Source organism: Lagenorhynchus albirostris, chromosome 13 (genome assembly GCF_949774975.1).
Source record: "Lagenorhynchus albirostris chromosome 13, mLagAlb1.1, whole genome shotgun sequence".
NCBI classification, from domain to species: domain Eukaryota; kingdom Metazoa; phylum Chordata; class Mammalia; order Artiodactyla; family Delphinidae; genus Lagenorhynchus; species Lagenorhynchus albirostris.
The window spans coordinates 4,689,320-4,712,329 of NC_083107.1; the positions used below are offsets into that span (position 1 = coordinate 4,689,320).

At 41.6% G+C, this 23,010-nt stretch overlaps 1 protein-coding gene across 1 annotated transcript in view; it reads right to left on the bottom strand.

The window, feature by feature from the left end:
- Positions 1–22,295, bottom strand: part of IL18R1 (interleukin 18 receptor 1) — a 31,840-nt gene extending 9,545 nt beyond the window's left edge. The window contains exons 1-7 of the mRNA XM_060169403.1: positions 22,238–22,295; positions 17,988–18,231; positions 14,585–14,750; positions 11,946–12,096; positions 9,223–9,324; positions 5,261–5,323; positions 1,170–1,290 (exon numbers count right to left, since the gene is read on the bottom strand). Coding sequence (XP_060025386.1) covers positions 1,170–1,290; positions 5,261–5,323; positions 9,223–9,324; positions 11,946–12,096; positions 14,585–14,750; positions 17,988–18,231; positions 22,238–22,295 — 905 coding nt within the window. The remainder of the gene's footprint in view (positions 1–1,169; positions 1,291–5,260; positions 5,324–9,222; positions 9,325–11,945; positions 12,097–14,584; positions 14,751–17,987; positions 18,232–22,237) is intronic.
- Between the last annotated feature and the right edge of the window lie 715 nt (positions 22,296–23,010).

Here is a 23,010-nt window from a genome sequence, read left to right on the forward strand (position 1 = left end):
ATTTAAATTAGTATTTTCTCGGGTCATCACTGGCATCTGACAATCTTTGGGGACCCTTCTGGACTCGAGAAAATTCCTCACTTCTCACCTTTAAGAAAGATAATCCCTGTAAGGAATGTTCTAGAAAGAAGCTCTGAACTGTCTCTAAAGAGCTGGAAGCAGCGTCTGTGTCAGCACATCTCACGCCCAGCAAAGAAATCCACCCACCCCACTCCCCCTGCCACACACACAAAGCTGTCTTCAGAGGGCTATTTCTCTCTTTGTGATTTCTGGTAATTCTCAAGCATCTTATAATGAATTCTTTTCAACAATCAGAACAAAGAAAGCTGTGTGTGTAAGCCAGGTACAGGGCATAGATCTGGACAGGTAGCCATAGATGGATGGCCTACATGTGTCCAGGGCTGCCCCCAGGGTCCTCAGGGAAAGGAACTGATGACGTGCTTTGTCACCTATGGATACCCAGCGGGCCCCACGGTGACACGTGGGCAACACAACTAGGCACGTCTACTGCATACAAAGGGCCCGGAATAACTTGTACGTGTCCCAGGCTCCTGACCTGGTCTTTTCTCTGGTACACTAGTAAAAACAAAGCATTTAACACAATCTTCAAAATTCAAATGACAGTGGCCTAGGTAATCGCTCTTTTTTATGAGATGCTTAGGTAAAGTCCCCACCCCATCAGATCCTGACTGACCAAAAGCTACTTCTGTAAGGCGATGCTAAAAAGCCTCATTGACCTTCTTTTTCTTTTTCTTTTTTTTTGTGGTACGTGGGCCTCTCACTGTTGTGGCCTCTCCCGTTGCGGAGCACAGGCTCCGGACGCGCAGGCTCAGCGGCCATGGCTCACGGGCCCAGCCGCTCCGCGGCATGGGGGATCTTCCCGGACTGGGGCACGAACCCACATCCCCTGCATCGGCAGGCGGACTCTCAACCACTGCATCACCCGGAAAGCCCTGACCTTCTTTTTCTAATTTAGGTCTCAGCAATAAATTTCTGCATAATGCGTCAGCCTAGAGTATGCGAATTATAAAATATGTAAGTTATAAGTTAAACTCATCTCAAGCATCCTGTCAGCCATTCAGGAGTCTGGTGTTTTTACCTCATATATATATGATACTATATGATTTTTGTATATCATGATATGTATTACATATATCACATATTCATACCTAATTCTTGTCCCTTCCTCTTCGTGTACATTAGGATCCTTTCCATTTTTTTTCCAGATGTTCCAGTAAATCACATCCTTTTCATTCAGCAAGGCAGAGCAGTTGAGCTGTACATCTTTTCCTAGGTAGAAGTTGACAACCAATGTTCAGATTTTAGAAACTCAGGTTTCTCAAAGGTTGAAATTAATACAGCCAACGTATATTAACCTAATATACAACGACAATATAGAGCTGCATCTAAGGAAAAAAATGCCTTGTTTTGCAATTAAAAAAAAATTATAAATCAGAGAAATTAGGTTGCAATTACAAGTCATCACCAAACTATGAACTGGCTTCTCTTCAAATGTTTATGTCTAAATCAATTATTAAAACTTAGGATGGCCAGTGGACTTTCTTTTCAACCTATAGTCTAATAGGTAGTGTCAGGCCTACACACCCACTGCAACTTCTGGAAAAACAAAATGGATACAAAACAACAAAAAAAATTAAATTAGCTAAAAATTAAAGACATCAAAGTGCAGGGAAAACAAAGAGAAACAGATGAACTGAAACTACAGTCAGGAATAAAGTCCTTCCAGGGTGAGCTGAGATAGCCACCATTTTATTCCTTGAAGGAATTTGCTTTGGTTTGTACAAAACAGAGGGAACCTCATGGAGAAAAGAGAGTCCAGTGGAGATGCTGACAGCCACATGGGCTCACAGGATTATTGCTAAGGGCTTGGGCAGCATAGGAGGCTGGAAAGGCCTAATGATTTCTCCTGCAGTCTCATGGTACTTAGCAGAGTAAGTCCCACTGGAGGACAACACACACGTGACTGGAGTCTCCCCCCAGCCATAAGAGATGAAAAGCAGGTTAAATCCAACAAACCTGCATCCTAGCTACTGCTCAGCTCAATTCCTGACTGGATTGAGATGATCAAACCCTCACATTATCTGCCTAACAAAGAAAAGGCAAACACTCTTAGGAAAAAGTAATACAAACTTCATTCACCTTGGTTGTTTTAGATACAGAAAGATCAACAACAACAACAAAGAGAGACATACAAAGGGTGAGAAAAGGGGACAGTAATCAATAGAAAAAATAGGTAATAGAAGTTGACCCAAAGATGATCCAAATGCCTGACTTGGCAGATAAAGAGTATGAAATAACTAATATAAATACGTTAAAGAAAACAGAGGAAAAGATGGACAAGTAGATGAAAAGATGGATGTTTTCAACAAAGAAGAGTAACCTATTTTAAAAGAATCAAATGAGCAATTGATAACTGAAAGAAACATGAATTTAAGAACTCAATGGTTTTAACAGAGTCTGAGCATAAAAGAAGTCAGGATTGCTAAGGCTGATTACAGGCCAAGATCAAAACTGAAGTACAGAAGGGAAAAAAATAAAAATAACAGAACAAGAGCGTAATACATGTAATTGGAGGCCCAGGAGAGGAGAGAAGAAAGGGGCAGAAGAAACATTCAGACATAATGGCAGAGGATTTCTCCCAAATTAATTAAATACATCCTTTGCAGACTCAAGAAGCTCAGAGGAACCCAAATCAGGATAAATGCAAAGAACACCACACCCGGATGCATCAAAATCAAAGAGAAAGAGAAAATTCTGAAAGCAGCCAAAAGAAGAAGACACATCAAAGTACCAACAATAAGACTAAAGGCCAGTCTTTCAGCAGAAACTATGGAAACCAGTGAACAACAGAAGGGCATCTTTAAAGTGCAGGAAAAACTGTCAACCTAGAATTATTGAAATTATTGAAAAAAATCTTCAAAATTGGAGGTAGAGAGATTTTCAAGTAAATAATAGCCAAAAGGATTTATTGCCAGCATAACCACGCTATAAGAAATACCAAAGGAAATTTTTCACTCTCAAAGAAAAATTATCCCAGATGAAAGCAAGGACATACATTAAGCAATGAACAGTGCAATAAAGGACAGACATTTGGGTAAATACAAAATAATTTTTGTGTTTCAAGCAATAATAATGCCAAATTATTGTGAGTTTTATAACATATGCAGGAGAGAAATACATAAAATAGTAGCTTAAAGTGAGATAAGAGGATGAATGAAATTAACTGTTGTGAGGTTCTCACGTGTCTGTGAAATTGTCAACGTACTAATATGTGCATTTGCCTTATTGTAGTAAGAGGATATATATTGTAATCTCTAGGAGAACTACTAATGAAGAATACAAAATGGCATAACTAAGAGGAAAACAAAACAGATTAAATAAAAAATATTAATCTGAAAGGAAAGGAGAATAAAAGGAAGAAATAAGACATAGGACAACTGGTAAACAGCAACACGAGAGGTCTCAAACCGACTGTATTAGTAAGTCATTAAATGTAAATGTACTAAACACCATACAGACTGGATTTCAACAAAGATCCAAATATATGCAGTTTATGTGAGACATATTTTGTGTATAAAGACAATGAAATGTTAAAAGTGAAAGGATGTGAAAAAAGATAAAACATGCCAGTCCCAAACAAAAGAAAACTGGTGTGTCTATCTAACATGAGAGAGAGTAGGGATTGGGAAAAGATAGTATGATAGATGAAGAGAGAAATTTCATAATGTTAAAGTGTCAATTCAAGAGGCATCAATTTGTATGTGCCCATAAGGTAACCTCAACATACATAAAGAAAAAATAGACAGAACTAAAGGATGTGTAGACAACTTGACCATCATAGCTGGAGATATTAACATCTCTCTTGGCAATTAGTAAGGATGTTGATGATTTGAAGAGTACCATTAACCAACTTCACCTAATTGATATTTATAGAAGGACTAAACCAAAATCTGCAGAATACACATTTGTTTCAAATGCACTTAGAACATTCTGGTCCAAGTAAGTTACTACAGATTTTAAGATTTAAATGATACAATGATTACTCTTGGACCATAATGGAACTAAACTGGACATCAATAACAGAAAAATAACTGGAAAATCCTCCACATATTTGGAAATTAAGAAACATTAAGTAATCCATAGATGAAAGAAATATCACAAGGAAAAATTTTTTAAATAGTTAAAACTTTGAACTGAATAGTTATGAAAATATGGCATATCAACATTGTTGGAAACAGCTAAACAGTGATTAGAGGGAAATTTAGAACTTAAAATACACATACTACAGAAGAGGAGAATTTAAATTAATTCTCTAACTCTCCATGTGTACAAAGGAAAAATGAGGTGCAAATTAAGCCTAAAATGAGAAGAAAAAATAATAAAGTTCAGAAATCCATAAAACTAGAAAGCAGGCAAGCCACAAACACAAATGGCAAAGTATCTGAGCTCCACTGGGCATATGTGGTCATATACATGACTGTGGCCATCTGTAGTCAAAGGGTGTGTGCTTTGGAAACAATCAACAGGATCAAATGACAATCAACAACAAACAAACAATGTAAGAAACTTGAATCCCAGCTCTGCCCCTTTCCTGGGGCTTAACTTCAGACAAATTACTTAACCTTTCTGAGCTTTGGTCATTTAATCCAAAGCTTAAATGGGAACGATACCCCTCAGAGTTGCTTTCAGGATTTAATACAATAACATATTTCAATTACCTAATCCAATACTCAGTTTAGCATATGTGAATTTATTCTTTTCCTTCCGTCCTTTCTCCTTTGAAAGAAATTACTCAACTGGACATATCGATTCATCAAGACCCGTCTAAACAAACCCTAAATGTAGAGTCGAGTCCATTGATTCAAAGTGAACCCATTAATCAAATATTCAAACCACACAATAAGTTTGAATCATTTCTCCAGAGTATTCTCATTGAGTTTTCATATTTAAAAATGATCATAGATACTATTAGAGGAAAGCCACATACAAAGTGACTAAAACCACAGGTCTGCAAACCACAGGCACTTCCATAATCTTTTGAACCGACCGTTAACTGTAATTATTACTAAAAAGGGCAACATTCAAACAACGACAAGGTTTTCCTGCTTTTTCAATATTCTTCAGTAAACATGGTATGTGTTATGAACACAATGTTGATCAATAAGGAACCAGATTTAGCCTTGGAAGACTATTATGACCCCCATTCACAAATCCAAAATATACGTATGTCAAAATATACCTAATTCCACTTTAACATGCGTAAGCTTTGGTCCAAGAAGAGCTGGAATTATATTACTGTTGTCTGAAAGTGAAAAAAGAAAAGAAAAATGCATTAGTGTTACAAGGAGTTTTGCTAAGACAGACATTTGTTGTAATACACTTATTATTCCAGGTAACCAAGATTCTAACAGTCATCACTTTACATTTATTATTTAATGTATTTTCATTAAATAAGGATTGCAGGGAATACTGGTCGTTGTTTCACTTTCCATCAACTCAAAGCTCACCTCACTGGAGAAAGCACACTGAATTTGGTCTCCCCTCAATTCCAGCCTCTGCCTTCTGCCGCTTCAGATAAAAGCCAGAAGACGATGCTCATCCAGGGAGACAATGAAACTTTTAGGACTTAGAAGATGCAGAGTCACTGGGATATGTCTTTCTGCTCTGCCTTTCTTCCTTCCATCTGCTCTCAACTCCTCAAGATAGATTTATTGGGTGCAAGGTCAAGACTCAGGTAGGGTAGGCAAAGCACTTACTCTCAGAAGCCTCCTGAGACCCTCCCCTGGCAGGACAGTGAGAGGAGTGCCCCTGGATGCCTCACTTGCCTCACCTTAGTCCCAGTCCTGCTGGGGTGTCCACCCCTGTAAACTCAGTTCTACTTCTGTTCCTTAGTGACCTCTGACCCAGACTGGAGGTACATAGATATGCTCTACCTCAGCCCCATTGAGTAACACTGAGGAAGGAAGCAATCCCCCAGCAACCTCCCACTGAGGACTACCCCACAACCTAGGATGCTAATAACTGCAGAACACGGACAGCCCTGTGGTCCCGCATTCACAAGGTACGTAGTCCAGTCCCTGCTGCTCCCATTATCAGCATCGGCAACTTTCTTCATTACCTGGACTCCCCCTTCTAAGTGCTTCTGGTGCTTCTGGGGCATTTACAAGTAATGTCCAGTGCCTCCCTCATGGGGGCTCCCAGGCGCCCAGCAGATGTGCTTGCTCACGAGGACTAAAGGGGACTCAGGTGCTCTCCTGCAGCACCCACGCCCTCCTAGGCTCTCCCAGGAAGCACGCGCTACAGAGTGAAGAGCAAAGAAGGGAAAGGAGGAGTCATGTGAGCAAGGATACAGAAAGAAACTAGTGTAGCAAAACCTCAGGGTAAAGGACTTCCCTGGAGGTCCAGTGGTTAATAAGACTCCGTGCTTCCACTGCAGGGGGCACGGGTTCAATCCCTGGTCGGGGAAGTAAGATCCCGCAAGCTGTGCAGTGCAGCCAAAAATAAATAGATAAATAAAAATTTTAAATAAAATAGTTAAAATACGGTGATCTTCAACTATCTTTGTAATGAGCTGAGAGGTAGATCATAGATAATTAAAAACAAAAAACAAAAATCCCAGGGTAAGAATCTCTTCTGGGATTCAGACTCCAGGCGAGACTAGAATTCACGTCGGCAGGAAGAGCTGGAGGAACCGCTGCCAGACAAGAAGCTGACCCTCAGGTCTGAGCACAGAGGAACAGACGCTGCTTCAAGCACACAGGGGCAGGAGGTGGTTTTGAGTAGTGGAGAAAATTGCTACTGATTATTTTTCTCTTCATCGCTCTCCTTTTCTCAGGAATTTGGTGGGAGTCCTGGGAAGAGGAGGTGTAAAGGACATCTTTGAGAAAGGATGCCATCTACTAGAACTCAAAGCAGATCATGGAGAACCCAGAGCAGTACTGGGTTTGTAAAACTGGTGTAAAGTGAAGGGTACAATCCTACTGAAGGTAACAGAAGGAAGAGAACACTTCAGTGTGTGCCCCTGGCATGGCTAGTCTACCTCTGAAGTTACTATCCCTGGATCAAAATGGCACAGAGACGGTCAGCTGCAGGAGGAGAGACATCAGCAGGTCAGCCAGAGAGTGAGATGAAGACAAAAGGCAGAGGCCAGGTGGGTTGAGAGGCCTGTGATCCACAGCAGTGATGCTCCCCACGTGACAGTGCAGAGACCTACATCCGTGACCACAGGTGAGCACAGACAAGGTAGGCGCTCAGTCCCGCTGCCCTCAGCAGAGGCCATGATACCTCCTGATCATCAGCGTCAACTCTAAGCTCCACATTTTAAAAGAATGGTGGCAAACGTCACCAATTCCAAAGGAAAAGGGCCAGGATGGTGAAGAGTCCTGACTTCCTGTTGAATGAGGCACGACTGAAGAAACTGTTCCTATCTCAGTACAGAGCAACCTTGGAGGTATTGCGGGTTCTGTCCAGACCACCACAATAAAATGAATGTGACAATAAAGCGAGTCACACAACTCTTTTGGTTTCCCAGCACATATAAAAGTTATGTTTACGCTGTACTACAGTCTATTAAGTGTGCAATAGCATTATGTCTAAAAAACAATGTACACATTTTAATTTAAAAATAGTGCTGTTGGAAAAATGGCGCTGATACACTGGTTCAATGCTGGGTTTCCGCAAACCTTCAATTTGCAAAAAAAAAAAAAAAATGCAGTATCTGCAAAATGCAATAAAATGAGGTATGCCTGTAATTCACTCAACAGACATGTAATGAGCACATGTACAAAGGTCCAGCCGTAAGTACAGGAGAGACCAACATGAGGAATAGAACACAGGTTAATCCCTTCTTTCCAGGAGCTCTCATTCTAGTGACAGGAACAGACATGTCATCTGATTCTGACAGCAACCAGAAATAAGAACAAGAGGCCGTGGGAGCACGGAGGAGGACGGACACTTAGCTGAGTCCTGAAAGACACAGGTGGCGTTCTCCAAGAAGACGAGGAAAACAAGATGGGTGGTTAAGACAGAAGAATAGCACGTGGGGCAGTGTGGGGATATGGGAGTGAGGAGACGGGAGACGGTAATACTAAGATGGTAATAACAGAGCTTTCCATGTCCCTGGCACCACTATCAAGGCTCTGCAACCTCACTCACTCGGTCCTCAAGGCAACCCTCTGAGGGACGACTCAACTCATTACTGTCCCATGTCACTAGTGAGGAATGAGAGGCAGAGAAAAACTCAGTCATTTAACTCAGCCAAGGTCACAAGCTCACAGGGTTCAATGATCTGACACAATTCCTGGTCTTGTGCACATGCTCTTTGGATAATGGATATTCTTCTTCTTCTTCTTTTTTTTTTTTTTTGCGGTACGCGGGCCTCTCACTGCTGTGGCCTCTCCCGTTGCAGAGCACAGGCTCCGGACGCGCAGGCTCAGCGGCCATGGCTCACGGGCCCAGCCGCTCCGCAGCATGTGGGATCTTCCCGGACCGGGGCACGAACCCGTGTCCCCTGCATCGGCAGGCAGACTCTCAACCACTGCGCCACCAGGGAAGCCCGATAATGGATGTTCTTACTGCTCCTTCCAAGAAGGAAGGAAAGAGGAGCTGATGGGCAGAAAGCAGAGATGGATGAAGGGAGGGAGTTGGCGGTGGAAGTGTCAAGGGACCAGAGATGTAGGATTTATACGATATTAAAGAAAGTCAAACTGAAGGATTTAAGGTAGATAAATAGAACTTACTGAGTTTAAGAATTTAGTTATGGGATACGCAGGTTATGGGGCGTGACAAGCAGGATAATGTCCCCCCACCAAAGGTGTTCACATCCTAACCCCCAGATGCTGAATATTATACCTTACACGGCAAAAGGGACTTTGCAATATGATTTAATTTAGGATTTCCGGATACAGAGGGTGTTCTGGATTAGCCAGGTGGGCCTAGTGTGATCACAAGCATCTTCATAAGCAGGAAGCAGATGGTCAGAGTCCGAAAAGGAGATGATGAGATGAAGGAAGAGGTGAAAGAGATCTGAAGATGCTGTGCTGTGGGCTCTGACGATGGAGGACGTGGCGTGCACCAAGGATGCAAGGCGCCTCTAGAAGCTGCAGAAGGCAAGGAATCGATTCTCCTCCAGAACCTCCAGCAGGAATGCAATCCTACCAAAACCTTGATTTCAGCCCAGTGAACCCGGTTCAGATTTCTGACCTCCAGCACTGTAAGCTAACACATCTGTGCAGTTTGAAGACAGGAAGTTTGTGGTACTTTGTCCATTCGCAATGCGTGGAGTACAGCTATATAAGTGGATGGCTGGAGAGAAGAGGGAAAACGCTGCTAAAGTCGACGAGCTCTGGTAACTGTGAACCCACAACGTTGTTGAATGAGTCATCCCAGGAGTTTACAGCTTCCTGGATGATGGGAAAGAACGTGAAGGGTGGGTAAGCCACCTGTATTCAGACACTCGAAGGAGCTGTCATTTTCAGAAGGGACCAGACAATCTATGGGGTTACTCAAGGCAAACACAAACAGTGAGTGGAAGCTACAAGAAGGAGTAATTGGACTCAATAAGAAAAAAAGACTTCTCTACAATCAATCATTAAAATCTGGACCCAGGGCTTCCCTGGTGGCGCAGTGGTTAAGAATCCGCCTGCCAATGCAGGGGACACGGGTTCAAGCCCCGGTCCGGGAAGATCCCACATGCTGTGGAGCAATTAAGCCCGTGCACCACAACTACTGAGCCTGTGCTCTAGAGCCCGCGAGCCACAACTACTGAGCCTGCGTGCTGCAACTACTGAAGTCCGCGTGCCTAGAGCCCATGCTCTGCAACAAGAGAAGCCACCACAATGAGAAGCCCGTGCACCGTGATGAAGAGTAGCCCTTGCTCGCCGCAACTAGAGAAAGCCCACACACAGCAACGAAGACCCAACGCGGCCAAAAGTGAATTAATTAATTGATTTAAAAAAATCTGGACCCGTCTGCTGTGTGATTTGGTAATTTCCATGGTAGTTCCTGAATGATCTATTATTGGCTGACTCATAGGAAGGATATCTTCACTGGATAGGGTTTAATTAAATTACTTCCAGGGTCTCTGTCACCCTAAAATTCCAGGCTTCAGTTTTTCCATTATATATGGTCTGGGTTCATGATAAACCAAACTAGTAGCCATCATCCCAAAATATACAGCCCTTTTCCACAGCCACGTCTGTGCTCCTTATACGTTCTTATTCCAGCCCGACCCCAGCAGGTCCTTCTGCCCGTCCATCACACGCAGCCTCTGAGAACCAGCTCAAACAGAGCCTCCGACACCTATTCTTCCTCTGGACTCTCTCTGCACCCTTAACACCTCACAGACGACTCCAATTTCATATTCTACGGTGCTTCTATGGGGCTTATCACCTCGATACTGAGCAGGGCCCTGCGGGGCTCCTGGGCACAAAAGCCTTTCTATGTCCCCCATTTCTGGATTACAGGAAATAGGCTTCATTCAGCCTCCAGGACCTTCCCCAAGTTCCACTGACAGGTTCAAACAGATGCTAATCAGGGAAGGGAGGGGATGCAGAGACAAGGGAGGAGCAGTCAGGACACAACAGTGCAGCCTTGGGGCAGGGTCCTGGTTCCCTTCAAGGGATACACACAAGGATATATTTCAGCTGTTTTGCAGATACCGAAACCCCCTCCAGGCGGGAGAAGTTAATGGTGATAAACGGAATATTTCCTGCCATATCAGTGAACAAAGAATGTCACAGTCATCAGCGATTGCAGCCCTCCAAGGGAGCTGGTGAGCCCTGAGGAAACTCAGGAAGGAAAGAATACCTACCATCCAGCAGCCATCAGACTGCAGCCACTCCTTAGGGTGCCCTGAAGACACTCAGGGTGAGAAAACACAGGATACTGGCCCCAGATAGCTGAGGTGCACATCAAAGGAATGATGCCAGACAGCCCAGACTCTTGCATCTTCCCATACATAGAAAAGCGATAAATTCCTTAACTTGGGATATCTGGCTTTCTTTAATTAACAATAATCTTTTGACGTTCAGACTACCTGCCCTTTGTTGCAAAACTTCTATATAACCTGGGTCCCCCCCTCGCTTCCTCGGAGCAGTTCTCTCAGGGTTACTTGAGATGCTGCCTCCCAGGTTTGAAATCCTAAAAATTTCCACCGAATAAAACATAACTCTCAGCTTTTAGGTTGTGCGTATTTTTTAGGTCGACTACAGTAAGCACGTAGATCCCAGACCGGTTGGAACCAAAAGGTTGATGATGCCGACTCCCGATGACCTCACCACCAGCCAATCATAGGAGTGTCCACGAGCTGGCCACGCCCTGCTCCTTGAACGCTATAAGACTCCTCAGGACCCGCTCCAGGGTAGGACACACAGTCTAGAGGGCATGAGCCCGCTGTGGTCCCCTTTGCCTGGCAAAGCAATAAAGCTGTTTCTTTCTACTTCACCCACAACTCTCAGAGATTTAATTTGGTGTCGGGGTACAGAGGCCGGGTTTGGCTTCAACCTTTCCTGACTATAATCAAATTCCTGAGAATCGTACATTATTCACTCCATTTTGTATTTCCATGTTTCCCTTACCTCCCAATACTCAGTACAGTTTACTGAATATAGACACCCATCAATAAGTATTTACTGAGTGCAAGCAGATGCTTAATAACAAAAGATTCCACAATTTAGTCAAATACCAAATAAGAGAACTGACGCATCAGAGGTTCACCTATATAAACCTTCATTATTGTCCCCCCCAAAATTTTTCAGCATGGCAGGTGATGCCGAAATGATTTTCACCCTTATATTTGAACTAGTGATGTGGTCACGACTCCAACTAAGTTTGCCTCAGGCTTTCCGTACGCCTTTCGAAAAAAAGAAAATATTCCATTTTACTACGATACATTTGTTTTTTCCCGATTCTAAGATTTCTCTTACCTCCAACTATTGTTATATTGAAGGTTTTGGTGACGTTAAATAGTTTGCCATTACGAAGAAGGAAAAACATGCAGGTATAATATCCCTGATCTTTAAACTCTGCATTCTTCTTTAAAAATGGGTTTTGATTGTTCTCTATCTTTTCACAGTTCTGTTATTAAAAAAAGCAAGTTAAAATATTTTAAGTGAGAGTGGTATCATAGGACAAGAATTCAAAATTTTAAAGTTAAAGATCTTTAGAGAAAGAGGGAAACAGAATAAAATCTAGCAGTTTCTGAGCAAACGTCTCAGTGATCTGCAACTGCCTCTACTGGAACAATGAAAGAGAGTCCCATTCCTGGTATTATCATTATTATTAATTCATGCTGGGAAATAGAGTATAGGGGGCACTGTAGTTGCTTTCCTCATTTTCCTTTAATCTCTCTCTTTACATACAAAGAGAGGGAAGAAGAGGAGAAAGGAAAAAAACCCACTACAACAACAAAAAATCCCCGCTTGGATCAAAACTTTCCAAGCAATTCTAATTCTTAATGCTTTTAGCTGAATGCCATGTATTCAGGACTACCCATCCTGGGGATGGGTAGTGGAGGTGGGAACAGAATTACTCAGAGAACCAGGTACCTAGCAGACTACCCATACCCACTGATGTCCTCCACCAGAAGACAGTGGACTGATGAGAAATGCATGAAAAATATTCCAATGTATAGGCACACACAAACATGTCTCTGTATCACAAATTTCTGTATGCTGTAGGAATGAATAATAACAAAAAGGCCACCTTTTTCAATCCAGCCATCAGGTACCAATAAATAGGTTCTGAAGCAATCTAAGAATGAGATGGGGAAAATGGAAACTAAATTGCTAACCTTCACTAGGTGACACTGTTCCTGTAAATACCAACCAAGGAGCAGCTACTGCCCACAGACTCCTCTCAAAGCTGCCAAAGCTGGTAGCAAGCGGAGATAGACCCAGAGGATGCTTAGAATGGGCTTGTGAAGCACCCACATGTGTATCTCACATCAGTGAACTGTTTCTGCATACACCAAATTTTTATAAACCCCACCTTATTTTTCTAAGGCATATTAAAATATCAATTCCAAGGCATATAAAAATATCTTTATTTTTTTTCCAATCGTTTACTGATTTAGCTTCCTTGTTCCCCTCCCCTCAATTTTCTAGCTAAAAACATTCTCAATACGTCTATTTTCTAAATTCAAATACCTGCATAGAGGGATTTCTTAAAACCCAGTACACTGATCCCCACACATTTATATATACTGTAAAAACATTTGTACACGTGACAGGAAATAGAGTCAAGTCAACTCAGGGCTGATACAGATATTTGGAAAACATTTTGGATAAGAGCTTCCCTTGAAAAATCACAAGTAAACAGTGTTCAAGCAAAAGCTACAAACAAACATTTCTAAGGAATCATCATCAGTAGCTTGAACTTTCTCAAGGTCGTCTCTTCAGACCACCCTCTCTCACAGCTCTTCAAAGTTTCCATGACAGAGTTACACCTTTCAGATTTGTTCCTCTATAGAAATAATATCATTTGTGTTGTGTGTGTGCATGTATGTGTATGCATATTATGCAAGTACATGTGACTGCATACATACTTGTGTATATACAATTTCCATAGGATCGTCTAAAGGAGCTCTTACAACTCAACAAGTAAAAGGTACATCAACTGAAGAAAATAGTTCACAAGAGAAGTAATATTAAGATGTAGTAAATACATAAAAATGTTTAACTTGTTATTAAGGAAAGAACTGGGGGAAAGATACTAAGAGTTACAGAAGTTTTGCACTTCCGATTTTTAAATGTTCTTAAAAGTATTCATTCCCATGTGGTAGTGATATGAGAAAAAGAGGGTTTTAACCTGGTGTAGCTGCCTGGAGAGCAGCCTGATAATTTAAATCAAAAGCCATAAACATGCTCATAGCCTTTGATCCAGTTATTCTACTTTTAGGGATTTAGTTAAAGAATAAAATCATAATACACCTCCTGAGTTATGGGAATGATATTTATTTTAGCCTTATAAATAATAGTGAAAAGTAGGAAATTAACAAATGTCCAATAACAGGGGCTTAGATACAAGTGTATACACATGGAATCCATGTTTGGGAAAATGTTTAAAGATGTGGAGAAATCATCACAGTATAATTTTTAGTGGATAAAGGAAAATACCACTTTTTAAAAGTAGATGTTTACATGGAGAAAAACCCCATTCTCTGGCTGGTGGGATTATGAATGATCTCTGCTATCTTCATCATTCATTTTTTCCATCTTCCAATTTTGTAAATGCATATATTCAGAACAAACATATACAACAGAATTTAAAATTTTAAGTATATGCAGCAGAATAAAATGAACTAGCATTCTTAAAAATTAAATTTTTTGAAAGAAAAGGAAAATTAAGGAAGGGAGAGGAAGCTGTTATCATTTATTGAATGCCCAACACGGGGCAGGAACCTTGACGCCTGCGTTACGTGTAGGAGCTCAGACAGGCCACCTGAGCTGTGTGGACTCCCAGTTTGTATGTTACAAGGCCAAAATGCTTCACAGCCATCAGACCCTCACTTTGGAATTTTGTCTTTTCTGTCAAGTTTTAAGTTAAAATATTTTAAAAGCGTTACCTTATACAATAACGTTCTGTTGACCAGTTTTTGATAGTAACTATGTTCACAGGCTATCTGCAAAGATTTTTTAACTTCCACAGATTTACTCATTACTTGTTTCTCAGTAAAACAGCTGTGTTTAGGTCTTCTGATGACATTTAATTTCCAGTCATGAGTATCATTTCTAGGAAATAAAGGGTTAGACATATTTTATCATTAGTACAGAGACTTTGCAAATACCACCTTTTAGTAACCAATCCAGTGAAAAATTTCCCTTCTTTTTGTATAAAGAGATTCATTCATTGATGCCCAAATCCTGCTCTGTCTCTTTTTGGTTCAGTGCAGCAAGAAATTTAATAACTGCCATGGGAGGGGGTGTAGGGGAGTAAATGAGAAAACCCCGAGATGTCCTAAACACACACACACACACACACACACACACTCACACACACAAACCTACATCAGACCATATGTATAATGGATGTCAGGACAGAAATGTTTAAAACGTCAATGGTCTTTAGAGATGGACAGGTTCAAAGATTCTTAACCCAGGATGGGAGAGTGGAGGTGGTTTCATGAGGACTATAATGCTTTCTGAAGGTCTGTATATATACACTGCGTTTTATATTTCTCAGGACACTTTGTTCCTATCCTCTTCTCTTACTGTTGAGTAAACCGTGTCTGGAGTGGCTGCTCTCCATGTAGTTATATTAGCACTTTAAGTACCTTACTAAGCAAAAATTAGTTTGAATAGATGCCATTGTTGTTCCTTCTGGTTAGAAGTTAGGAATATAGAGGAGGAAAAAATTTTAACAGCATTTTTGGAAACGATCTTTTTGTTAACTTTTTATTTTATACTGGAGTATAGTTGCTTAACAATGTTGTGTTAGTTTCAGGTGTACAGCAAAGTGATTCAGTTATACATATACATGTATCTATTTTTTTCAAATTCTTTTTGAATTTTTGGGGGGTTAGGTTGTTACATAATATTGAGCAGAGTGCCCTGTGCTATACAGTCAGTCATTGTCGGTTATCCATTTTAAATACAGTAGTGGAAATGATCTTTTAAAAAAGAAAATGTTTGCAATCTCATGTGTGCTTGAACTGCACGTTACATAGAGATACATATACTAAATACTACACGAGGTTACGTTGTCCTGTGTGCCTGACACATCTGTACTCGCCCCCCAGAGGCCCTTCCAACTCTCCTTTTGAGTCTACAATCAGATGGACAGAAGACTAGCACTCACAGAGTTCCAGGTATTGTACCACGTGTGTGCACTGAGATGACTCTTTTCCTTACGTTAGATGAGAAACCTAACCTTCAGGCAAGGTTAAATAACTCGCCCAAGGTAACACACCTGGTACACAGTCGGGCCAAGATGCAAACGCACATCAGTTTGGCCCTCAAGGCCAGGAGTGCTTGGTACAATACTATACTCTCACAAAACTTTGATCAGACAATGCGATTTTCACTGTAGGATTAAAGTAGCAGTCTCCAGAGACATCTGATTATTAGTAGAGGCCTCCTGAAAAATTAAAGGAGGATTCCAGGAGCAGGGTCTGGTCATTGATGACTCCCACACAAAACTACAAAGACTCACTCACCCAAATGATGTACACACACATACATGCACACATACACACATGCATACACACACACACTCACACCTCTGTGCAGAAACAGAATACTGTTCACCAGTTGCACTATATTTGAAAAAGTTTCTATCTTTAATGCTCTCAGGTGTTCAAAACCACCTTCTCCTGTGTAGGGTCCCATTTATTTTCAAAACCACCGTCAAGGCTGCTGCACCCCCCATCGCTTTAGTCTCGTGTTATTCATCAGCCTCCAACCGCTTCAAAGCTTATCACAAAGCACTCTGAGCCCGCCACCCTCCCTGTCCTATTCCTGGCCCCTCCATGCCTCTCTGACATCCTGCCTCCACCTGACGAGTCCACTTTCTCTTCCTACTCCAGGCTGTGTTCTCCACCTTTCACATCAGAAAGACAGTTAATGCCCCTGTCCCTCCCTGTCTCCAAGTGACATTCGTAGATGACTGACTCTCCCCATCAATTTGTCCTTTCTGCCTTGTCCAGAATAGTTTGTGCATTTGAATCACGTCTTTCTTCAATCAGGATTAGGGAGATCTTCTTCTTCCTCTACCCCTACTGTGAGTATACATTCTGCCTTAGTTTGAAAAGACCCAGTTGTGACCTACTTCTGGAATCGTCCCTCTTAAAAGGTCACATAAAATTCATTGGTTAACAAGAGTTTCTGAACTTCTTTCTAACTCCTGGGAGTTCCCATATATAAAAACAAACCAAAATGACCCCTTTTTGTGCAAAACCACAGGAGTGCTATCAAGATTTCACTGTGGGGCTTCCCTGGTGGTGCAGTGGTTGAGAGTCCGCCTGCCGAGGCAGGGGACACGGGTTCATGCCCCGGTCCGGGAAGATCCCACATGCCGCGGAGTGGCTGGGCCCGTGAGCCATGGCCGCTGAGCCTGCGCGTCCGGAGCCTGTGCTCCGCAACGGGAGAGGCCACAACAGTGAGAGGCCCACGTACTGCAAAAAAATAAAATAAAATAAAAAAAAAATACACACATACATAAGTACAGACACAACATCACAAATGTACTGGATAAACACTATGCCATCAATGTTCTCACTAACGGTTCATCACATAGAAGTTTTCTTGTCCCAGTTACTCCTTCCCCATCTCACAAAATAAAGTATAAAGAGAACCAAGTTCAGTAATAACCATGGACACATTCAGTGGGTTGCCGTCATTTCACAGAATTTAGGATTCTTGACTACGAATACCCTGGAAGACTCTAGGGTTAGCCTGAGAAGGCTGTGCAAAGCCCTTTCGGTGTTCCCCTCTGTCACTGTCCCTGGCTATAAATTTGTCATTGGCTGACACACACGTCTTTCACCAGTACCGCCACCTGGCTCTCAACAAACCCCTGAAAACTGGACTAGGATGTGTCTACACCAATACCAACCCATCTCCCCAGCTTGACGTTACCACCCAGGAAGCTGACACTGCCCTCCTTCACTACCTGCTCATAACACTACGAAGCGCTCGCCATTTATTTCCTTTGACCGGCAGCTCTAGGCAATGGAAGCAGCTGAATTTAAAAATGAATTTCATTCAATCCTCACTTATCTTTGGCAAGGATCACCTAAAAGTAAATCATACTAAGGTCATCTCCTTTCATTACGATTACTAAGAAAATAAACACAGGGCAGTATTTAATTTAATTTTTCAAGAATGAAGTATTTATTTCATGTTGTAGGAAGAGTAGGGAGAAGGAAATGGATGGAGTATCTGACCTTCCCAATGACTGTATATTTGATTTGCCGAACAAAGTCCAAGAGTGCTATGAAATACGCCAACACAAAGAGAAGGTATACTCACCCCATTCGGATAGAGTAAGATCCACTGTCATTCAAATGAACTGGCCAAAACTCCAAAACATAATCGAGCAAAATAATTCTGGGTGAACTACTCGAGCTCAGCTCAAGGGGTCCATGCGATTCATTTTTGTACCATTTTATGGTGGTGGTTTTATTCTCATGCTCAGATGAAGATGAACAATACTTCAGATAGAAAGGTTCCCCTTCAACTGCAGTAATGTGAAGACGCGAGGTACAAGTTTCTTCTAAAGATTAGCAAAGTAAAAGAAAAATATAAAAACAGAATAACAAAGGTAAATTTTTTTCCCTAATGCATTAGGTGAAGAAGCTGGGTCAGTAGCATCCTGAAAAGTCTCAATGTCTCATTTCTGTGGATTCTTTTATTTTAGGGTCAATCTTTCCAACACTAAAAAACAGGAGGTCAGTCTTTCTAACACTAAGGCACTTTCAGAATATAAATGAAGACAGAAAAACCTTCCAACAGCTTCTCCCAAACAGGAAGATACCGGAACTTAACCTACCAAAGCTAGAAGACACATAAATTCACTGTAATCTTTTAGAAGAAATGTTACACATTACAGCTTCCTCTTAAGGAAAGCCACCAAAATCACAGCGTTGCCACACCTACCCCAAAACATGCCTAGCTGAGGAATCTCCAAGGATAATAAAAAGAGAAACCTAGAGACCGCAGAGTTTTCCACTTGTATCGTCAGAAGTCTCACGGGTCTTGTTCTCAACCACTCTACCTAACCATTCCCCAGGCAGACGTGGGGATGGTTAAAGGTGCGCCCACATGTGTATAAATCCATTACCTCTCTAGGTTACCATGTGGATACTCAATACATGATGCATACAGTTCATACTGATAATTAATTCATATTGACTCACTGCAAATCTGGGTATCTGTCACTTCCTCTTTCTGAGATCTCTCTCTCTCCCTCTCCCTCTCCCTCTCCCTCCTCTCTCTCTCTCTCTCTCTCTCTCTCTCTGTCTCTCTCTCTGTCTCTCTCTCTGTCTCTCTATCTGTCTCTCTCTCTCTTCTTCCTTCTCTCTCAACTAACCCAGATACTCTGGCTTTAGAAATTTATCTGATCCTTTGTGCTGTACAGGGTCATCATTTCCCTCCTTCTTCACTTTCAGCAGTTCAAAGTCAGTGTGAATGGACCTTCCCTGTATCGTGTCTTTCAGCAGCAACCTTTGACTGTATTTTGAGAATGAGAACTCTTAAACTGAACAGAGCAATTCTCTGAGGCCACAGAGAACATGCTTTCTCTATAGTCAGGGTTTATTTCTCAAAGCAACTGTCTGGTTTTAACCACAAGGTTGTTAACCACAAGGTAGAGAGGAGGTGGCTCTAATGGCAAAAACACTCTTTGAAAACATGGCTGTCAAACCTACCCAGAAGCACAACATTTAGTGAACATCAACCTTGCATCTGGTGGTTGTTATTAAATCTTCATCTCACAATTCAGGACTTCAGCTTAGAAGGTGTGATGCATGTGTAAATGTGGGTGTTAGTTTTAACTGACACCTAAAAGGATGGTAGGTCATTAACAGCTTGATTTATTTTCTAGTTTTAGAGATGTAATCTACATATAACAAAGTGCAGAAGTCATGCATTATGTGCTCTATTGTGTCTGGACTTTTTGTACATCGTTACGTCTATGATGGGCAATCGTGTTGCTGCATGTAGTGGTGATCTGTTCTCTTTTTCATAGTTATGTAGTATCTAATTGTGGTAGTATTTGACTATTTTATTTATCCATTCTATTGGTGTTGAACATTTGGGTGATTTCGAGGTTTTGGTCAATCATGAAAAAGCTTCTATGAGAGCTACCATATGATCCAGCAATCCCACTCCTGGGCATATATCTGGAGAAAACCGTAAGTCGAAAAGGTACACGCACCCCAATGTTCACTGCAGCACTATTCACAATAGCCAGGACACGGAAGCAACCTAAATGTCCATCGATGGAGGAATGGATAAAGAAGACCTGGTACGTATATACAGTGGAATATTACTCAGCCATAAGAAAGAACAAAATAATGCCATTTGCAGCGACATGGATGGGCCTAGAAATTGTCATACTGAGTGAAGTAAGTCAGAAACAGAAAGAAAAATAGCGGATGATATAGCTTATATGTGGAATCTAAAAATGTGGTACAAATGAACCTATTTAAAAAAATAGAGTCACAGGTGTAGAAAACAAACATGATTACCAAAGGGGAAAGGTCGGGGGGGAGGGATAAATTGGGAGACTGGGTTTGACATACAAACACTCTTATATATAAAATAGATAACTAATAAGAACCTACTGTATAGCACAGTGAACTCTACTCAGTGCTCTAATGACCTATATGGGAACAGAATCTAAAAATGAGTGAATATGTGTATATGTATAACTGATTCACTTTGCTGTACAGCAGAAACTAACACAACACTGTAAATCAACTATACTCCAATAAAAATCAATGAAAAAAAAAAAGCTTCTATGAACCCCTGTGCCGGTGTTTGTACAGACATAGGCACTTATTCCTCTTTGGGGACAGTTATCACTTAAAGAAACCTAGCCTGGAATTCATACTCTCCAGGGTGCATGGTTGGCAGTTGAAAGTTCATATTCCCCAGGCAGCTAATGGCTTCAGAGATCTAATCTTACATTTAACATTGCAGGTTTTGTTGATTTGAAATGGCTTTTGATTGGAGAAATGAGTGGAGCTCAAAGGGTATGGATGGCCCAGAACACCCTCCCCATCTTACAAGAATGGAGCACCGCGATCCAGTAGGGTCAAGAGACTACAGCCTCTGCAATGATGTCTGGGTTTGGAATTGTCCTGAGTTTCGGCAATAATAGGATGTCATCCAACTTCAGCTAAATGAATCTGACACGTAAAATATTGTCAAGTCTGCCTAGAGAGACCCCTTCACAAAAGGTGCTCTTCAAACACCTCAAAGGACATAGAGCTGGGACCCTAGCATCCTTACAGCAAAGGCTGCGTGGCTGTTGGGAGCCTGCAGCATGTTTTCATAATAACCTGGGAGCAAGGTTATCAGCCTATGTCTATAGGAGCCTTTAGAGCAGGGGGCCTTTTCATGTGATGCACACTTTCCTACACCTTGGTCTCTCTCACCTGTTCTGACAGGTCCTTCCATATCAACAAGAAGAGGTCTGTCTCTTAACACCTGGGTAATGTTGCACTGTACGGATCTCAACGATACATAGATCCTCTTAAGTAAATATACCCAGATATTGGACCTGAATTGTTTGAAAGTATCAATAACCAAACTGTAATCTCTTCATTAGTAATTCTCAAAGTAGGGGACATGCGCTCATGTCTTCCCTCCTCCAGATACTGGATCAAGGCAAATCAACAATCGTGCCCCTTCTTTCTTCTCCAAAGCCTTTGGAGAACCTTGTTAATCAATCACGGAACTCTTCTTCAGAGAACCTGCTGAGGTCTCAGAACCTTCTCAGTGAGAGTCTCCAAGCAGTGACTTCTAATAAATTAAAATCGGTACCTGACACCGGACACAAAGCCTACCTGTCTTCCTGGTCCGAGCAGACTCTTTCTAATGTATTCCTTCTAGCTCTAATATTTTCTTTAAGATCTGTAAGGTATTCCCACTCACTTTCTTCACTACCTAGATAATGAGATGAATTTTTGCCTTCCTTTTGGGGAGGAAACAATGTGTTAAAACTTTGTAAAAATCAGTAACAAGGACGGCTGTGATCGCTTCAGTTTCAAATAACGTGAAACTAAGCAAATTTTTATCACAGACAAATGTATTTCAGGATAAAAGTTTTCACTTCCTGCTCTCTGTACATAAACTCATAGGGCTGAATCCTTACTTTTTTTTTTTTTTTTTTTTGCGGTACGCGGGCCTCTCACTGTTGTGGCCTCTCCCGTTGTGGAGCACAGGCTCCGGATGCGCAGGCTCCGCGGCCATGGCTCACGGGCCCAGCCGCTCCGCGGCATGTGGGATCTTCCCGTACCGGGGCACGAACCCGCGTCCCCTGCATCGGCAGGCGGACTCTCAACCACTGCGCCACCAGGGAAGCCCGCTATGAATCTTTTATTCTCTATTCCAGGCATACCAAATGGTTGGCAACTTTCTAAAGTAAAATTTTAAACTACGAATTTTAATAAATCCAACATCTTCAGTAACCACCTCCACATAAATAAGCCAAACTTCGATATTCCCTCTAGACGACCAATGAAGTATGTTTGTGATTGATTATAACTACTTACCTGAGGTGCTTATAAACATAAGCACCAAAAGTGTCAGGGGTATTTCTCTACGATGCATGTTTATGATTCTGCTTCAGATGGTTTCTCTGGAAAACAGAATAAGACAGGTTCGGCCAAGACTTTCAAACAAAAGCATACCTGTCTCATCCAGAAGGTTTTAAAAAGTCGTCTGGCATACAGACTTTAAAAAAATCAGCCCAGCAAATTTTCATATCCCTTCATAGAGTCACCAGTTTTCCTGAGAACTTCCAGCCATGTAGAATTAATAAAATTTCAAGGCATAAATTTGGGCACCCAGGGGAAATCCCTAATAATGCAAATTTCTAAGACAAGAGAGCTTGCTGTATTTTAGGTCTGGTCTACTAAATCTTACCTCCAAAGTCAAAGTTGAGGACGACAGTATTTCCAGAAAATCTACCATCCTATGAATGGACAGTCTGCCCATGTAGGTGTGTGTGTGTTCCAGCCGCTTTTTTTCCCCCTCACCACACCAAAATGTTCATCACAATCTTCACTTATGGGCTGAATTTTTAAATATTGTTCTTTCTTCAGAACTAAGTTAGGAACTAAGTCTGTTTTGTTCATCACTGTATCACTAAAATCAACGCCTCCCACAAAGTAAGCACTGATTAATCTTTGTTAAGAGGAAAAGGTGTGTGCACGTGTGTGCATGTGTCTACACTCACATGCCCCTAGTGTTTATTTTAGGAAATGAAGACACAAATCTGGGAGTTTCCTGCCATCCGGATGCCTGATCCACACCCACTCAATGA